The sequence below is a fragment of the Monodon monoceros genome, unplaced genomic scaffold, assembly GCF_005190385.1.
Source record: "Monodon monoceros isolate NGI ecotype Baffin Bay Population unplaced genomic scaffold, NGI_Narwhal_1 Super_Scaffold_13, whole genome shotgun sequence".
NCBI classification, from domain to species: Eukaryota; Metazoa; Chordata; class Mammalia; order Artiodactyla; family Monodontidae; genus Monodon; species Monodon monoceros.
The window spans coordinates 80084191-80090190 of record NW_021703769.1 but is presented as its reverse complement, the minus strand read 5'-3'; the positions used below and the strand labels follow the sequence as shown (position 1 = coordinate 80090190).

Sequence of the window (6000 nt, the reverse complement as noted above, 5' to 3'; positions counted from 1 at the left end):
ACGCAGTGGTTGAGAGTCCGCCTGCTGATGCAGGGGACACGGGTTCGTGCCCCGGTCCGGGAAGAGCCCACATGCCACGGAGCGGCTGGGCCCGTGAGCCATGGCCGCTGAGCCTGCGCGTCTGGAGCCTGTGCTTCGCAACGGGAGAGGCCACAACAGTGAGAGGCCCGCGTACCGCAAAAAATAAAAAAATTTTTTGAAAAATTAAAAATTGCTGTGCAGTTTTCTTGTTTGTGTGTATTTGCATCGTTAGTATTTCCCTAATTGTAGTTTCTCTGAAAGAATCTTTAAAGCTGCTTGTCTCTCTTTTTTTGAGATGTAATTGATATGTAACATTATATTGGTTTCAGGTGTACAACATAACGATTCAATATTTGTGTATATTCCAAAGTGATCACCACAGTAAGTCTGGTTAACATCTGTCACCATAGTTACATTTTCTTTTTTTCATTTTTCTTTTTATTTTATTATTTATTTTTGGCTGTGTTGGGTCTTCATTGCTGCACACAGGCTTCCTCTAGTTACAGCAAGCGGGGGCTACTCTTCGGTGCGGTGCACAGACTTCTCATTGCGGTGGCTTCTCTTGTTGTGGAGCACGGGCTCTAGGAGCACAGGCTGCGGTAGTTGTGGCACACAGGCTCAGTATTTGTGGCTCACGGGCTCTAGAGCACAGGCTCAGTAGTTGTGGCGCACGGGCTTAGTTGCTCCAAGGCACGTGGGATCTTCCCGGACCAGGGCTTGAACCCATGTCCCCTGCATTGGCAGGCAGATTCTTAACCACTTTGCCCCCAGGGAAGCCCCTACATTTTATTTTCTTCTGATGAGAATTTTTAAGAACTACGCTCAGCAGCTGTCAAATATGCAGGACAGTATTACTGTTAACTGTAGTCACCATGCTGTACATTACGTCCCCAGCACTTAACTTATTTTATAACTGGAAGTTTGTGTCATTTGACCCATTTTGCTCACACCCCCCCACACACTTGTCTCATGTGTGACATGTGGCAGTTCAGCATTTAGACCAAGTGAGTTTGGTAGTGTCCATTTGTACATTAAATATGGTTTATTTTTTCTCACTTTTAAAATATAAATAGACATTTTGATATTTTCTTTCTCTGTCCAAAGTGGATTATCTCGTACTGACCAAGGCACCTATAAAAATAATAGAAACGGCTAGACGGTGGGTTAGTAAGTCCTGGCCTTCGCGTTTGGCTTGAGTGTTGACTCTGCTAGGTAGGTAGCCTCCTGCTCCTGAGCACATCACTTGAGTCGTCCGAGCCGCAGTCGTGTCATCTGTGAGATGGTGCTCCAAGGGTGTTGTGGGAGGGGGTAAGATGGCTAGCGTGCTGCTGAAGCGGGTGCCTGGCACCCCACTGACATTCCGCTCTCACTGGGCTTAGCGTGTAAACACATGATGTCATAGCCTGCCCTCCTCCTGGAGGGACGGTGCTCAGGCAAACACCCTGAGGGGGGAATTTGCCAGTTGGAAGTTTGTTTGCAAACCTTAATATCTAGAGTGACAGGGAAAACAGTGTGGCTCCGGAGGCTTTTTTTTTCCCCCTTTGCTATTCAGAGGCATTTTTAAAAATTAATTAATTAATTTATTTTTTGGCTGTGTCAGATCTTCATTGCTGTGCACAGGCTTTTTCTAGTTGCGGCGAGCAGGGGCTACTCTTTGTTGCTGTGCGCGGGCTTCTCATCACGGTGGCTTCTCTTGTTGTGGATCACAGGCTCTTAGGTACGTGGGCTTCAGCAGTTGTTGCACGCGGGCTCAGTAGTTGTAGCTCACGGGCTCAGTAGTTATGGTGCACGGGCTTATTTGCTCCACGGCACGTGGGATCTTCCCAGACCAGGGCTCGAACCCATGTCCCCTGTGTTGGCAGGCGGATTCTTAACCACTGCACCATCAGGGAAGCCCCCAGAGGCATTTTTAATGCCTTGATGTGTAGCCTTGTATGAAATATTAACAGCACAGGTCACTTTTCATAAAGGTACCAATGACTTTTTTTTTTACTCCTTCAGGAATAGTACAGAAACAGATATCAGAAAACATTTCCCAGGACAGAAAGGAGAGCACAGACCCTGTTTGGATCAAGTCAGGTCCCTGAGCCTGAATGATGACTGCTGAGTCAAGGGAAGCCACCGGTCTGTCCCCCCACGCTGCCCAGGAGAAGGACGGCATTGTGATAGTGAAGGTCGAAGAGGAGGATGAGGAAGAGCACGTGTGGGGGCAGGACGCCAGTCTGCAGGAGTCTCCCCCTCCTGACCCGGAGATCTTCCGCCAGCGGTTCAGGCACTTCTGTTACCAGAACACTTTTGGGCCTCGAGAGGCCCTGAGTCGACTGAAGGAACTTTGTCACCAGTGGCTGCGACCAGAGATAAACACCAAGGAGCAGATCCTGGAGCTGCTGGTGCTGGAGCAGTTCCTTTCCATTCTGCCCAAGGAGCTCCAAGTCTGGCTGCAGGAATACCGTCCCGATAGTGGAGAGGAGGCTGTGACCCTTCTGGAAGATCTGGAGCTGGATTTATCAGGACAGCAGGTAAGAAGAGGGGAAACCTGTCATGTGTGAGCAGCACGTGGACTTTGAGACTGAAGCAGAGAGAAAGTTACTGACTTAAAGTTCGTATTAATAGTCCTTGTGGTGCTTTGATCCTCTTCTGCTTGGATATTAAAAAGTATTCTGGCCCTGTCCTTCCTGCAGCCACTGGTATATTTACTGTCTTTTTTCACTTGTTTAAATTCCTGTTTAAAAAGTGATTTACCCACAAGCCCACCCTGTTTGTCCTTAGGTCCCAGGTCAAGTTCATGGACCTGAGATGCTCGCAAGGGGGATGGTGCCTCTGGATCCAGTACAGGAGTCCTCGAGCTTTGACCTTCCTCATGAGGCCACCCAGTCCCATTTCAAGCATTCATCTCGGAAACCCCGCCTCTTACAACCACGGGGTAAGAAGCAAGGTTTCACATGGGGGGAAAGAAGCAAACTATTCAGGATGGGAGTGCCCTCTCCTCTCTGTGTTGCTAAATGCCTGTAATAGAGAAACATGTTTATTTCTATTGTCGTTATTACTAAATATCAGAGGAAATATAACTTACAGACCAATTTCAGGAGTTAAATAATGTTACCAAGGAGGTAAGTGAAATGTGCATAATGAACTTGGGTGGACATTATATTATTTGTTGAATTGTTAGTATTCTGGATGTCTAGCAGGTTTTTTTGTTTTTACAGGAAAGTCCTAGGAAGAGATGAAATATAGCCAACACCCTAGTATGTCATAAATTATCTTTAAAAGGATCATTTATCAATTCATTTTATTTAAAATGTATAAAATACTGTGTAACATCACTCTATTTCTAGGTTACTTTCAAAAATTCCAAAGAATGGGAAAAGGATGGAAAAAATATTTTGTTTTTGGTTGAGGAACATGAGGCAAAAAAAAATCATTTCAGGGCCATATAAATAAAAATCAGTTGAATTTTTTTTCCTTTGAGGGAAATATTAACAATATTTTTATCCAATTTTAAAATCAAAGTTGATACCTAGGATATCAGTAAAAGAAAAAAAAATAACATGCTAAAAGCATGGTTGTTCAGCAAGAGTTGACAAAGGCACAGTCCTTAACCAGTGTGTTTATTTATGATGACATTCAGGATAGGAATATTAGAGCTTAAGGAAGTATTGTCTGCCGTGCATTCTGCAAGATAGCCAGCACTCGTAAGCTGGAGAAAGCCTTGTGAGCCAACCAGTGCGCTGTGATGTTTATCCACCACTGTCCACCCAGTCCCGTTAGGTCCTCGTAGGGTTTGTGAGCTCTCTCCACACTCCACCAGGTGAAGTCAGGAAACGGAGGAGGATCTTCGTGGTTTTAAGTGCCAGATTAGGGCTGATTCAGGTTACCAGAGTAACAGCTTTCCAGACCCTGGAACATACAGTTGTTACGTCGTAAATAGTTCTTGAAGGAATTGAGGCATATGCACTTATTCTCAGTTTCTCTTTGTGCTGCTCATCTTCCAGAGCATTTCCTAACTCTCAGAGGGTTAAAGTGCTAGGTACTTGATCTTTTTCTACATTTTGCTTTAGCTTATATTATTGCTGTATATTCTGAAATAGTTACAAGATTTACTAATTCCGTTTCAAATTAGTTTTTCTAGTATCTTTGCAGCACAGTAACATCATCTGTTCACCAGTAACGTTTCTAAATCTAACATTACTTGACAAGGGAGGATTTTGATTTTGCCGTTTAAAATTTTTCCAGTTTTTCTTGCACGTCGCAGTTAATGTGACCCTATATTGTAGACGTCTTTTATTAGATGCGTGTCAACCCAGACCCTTATACATTTGTAAATGTCTCATTGACATTCGAACCATGTGTGTGTTTTATCCAAAAACTGTGGCTAAGTGAGGGAGAAAAGTAGAGGGACAAAAAATGGCTGAAACTTACCCAGAAGTAAGAAGATCCCCTTCCTTCTCTGTGTTTCAAGATATTACTACTAAAGATTTTTAAAACTGTTGCATTTTCCACAACTGAATGGGATTCTGAAGTCCTGGTATACTGTTTGTTGGACTGGAGAAAATTAAATTATGAGCCAGACTTGAATGTGGGCTGAGTGTTACCTACTTCCGTGGCTGAGAGTAGGAACCCGGATTATAGTTCTGGCTCTGCCCTCTTAACCGGATGATGTTAGGCAAGTTGTTTACCCTCTCGGGGCCTCGGTTTCCCCTTCTTTAAAATGAAGGAGTTGGACCAGGTGATTTTAAGGGCCCTTTTATGACTCCTTGTTACTCCTGCTTAAGAACAGAGGTCTTGGGAAGACACAGGTCATGCCTTTTCTTTCTTACATTCTCTGTAGTTCTCAGTTCTGTAGTTAAACACTGAACATTGGGCATGCTGGTACAGGAAAGAGGGTGCCCCTGGGCCCTTCTTTGAAGGGAGGTCCAGAGCAGAGCTGGCTTCACTCACAGCTCCTTTCTCCTCCCTCAGCTCTCCCTGCCACCCACGTTCCTGCCCCTCATCACGAGGGGGGTCCCAGAGACCAGGCGATGGCATCTGCACTGTTCTCGGCAGATTCCCAGGTGAGCTGTGGGCCCCTCTGCCCTCCTGAGTCCCTCGCATCTGCCTCTTCCTGGAGCTCTTTCAGCGGTCTTCACCAGGACACTGGCTCTTGATGTCCCTGCCCACAGAGTAGCTCCACTCCCACCTGTCCACTAGAGCCTGGCGTGGTCACCTTTTCTTTCCCAGCATCCTGTAGGTTTGCAGTCACCTCCGTCCCTGACTCCAGGTTCGGGCAGTGGGACTGTCCCTGGACTTTGGGAGAACTGAGTGTGGGGATCTCGTGTTATTTCAGGCAATGGTGAAGATCGAGGACATGGCCGTGTCCCTCATCCTGGAGGAATGGGGATGTCAGAACCTGGCTCGGAGGAATCTGAATAGGGACACCAGGCAGGAGAATTATGGGAACGTGATTTCCCAGGGTAAGATGGCTGCAGGATTATTGTCTGATAAGATTGTATTGCCTCTTTTTCTGTTAGTTCTGGGATCTCTGATGTGGTAGAGACTACTGAGCCTGTTTCTTCAGATCAGATAGAGAACAATTTGAGTTTCTTTAATCCCAAAAGCCTGGTACTGGGACTTCCTGATTCCAGGTGGCTTTTTACCTCTATGTAGTTTTTGCTGTTTGAAAGCAGAAATACTTTTATGTTCTGAATCCCCACCTCTTCAACTACTCTGTCACCATTGAGGATTCTGCTTCATTCCCTGTGGATACAACTAAGTGCTTTTGTCAGGGAGAGTGTCTGTATTTCCTATTATAGAGGGCCAGGTGAGAATTGATCATCAATCTAATCCTAACTTGGGACCATGTTCCTGAACCTACACTGCATCCTGCCATGGGCTTTCAGTCTTGCATCCTGTGAGCGCTGCTCCACGACAGTTCTGTATAATTCCATGAACTTGCACCTGTACCTCCCTTATGGTCAGGATTCCCAGATTCCAAACCTAATG

At 45.5% G+C, this 6000-nt stretch overlaps 1 protein-coding gene across 2 annotated transcripts in view; it reads left to right on the top strand.

Annotated features, from left to right (window-relative positions):
* Positions 1 to 6000, top strand: part of ZKSCAN1 (zinc finger with KRAB and SCAN domains 1) — a 38779-nt gene that overhangs the window by 6279 nt on the left and 26500 nt on the right. For both annotated transcript variants that reach the window (XM_029220672.1, XM_029220669.1), the window contains exons 2-5: positions 2023 to 2540; positions 2791 to 2944; positions 4981 to 5072; positions 5345 to 5471. In XM_029220672.1, coding sequence (XP_029076505.1) covers positions 2115 to 2540; positions 2791 to 2944; positions 4981 to 5072; positions 5345 to 5471 — 799 coding nt within the window. In that variant the 5' untranslated portion in view covers positions 2023 to 2114. The remainder of the gene's footprint in view (positions 1 to 2022; positions 2541 to 2790; positions 2945 to 4980; positions 5073 to 5344; positions 5472 to 6000) is intronic.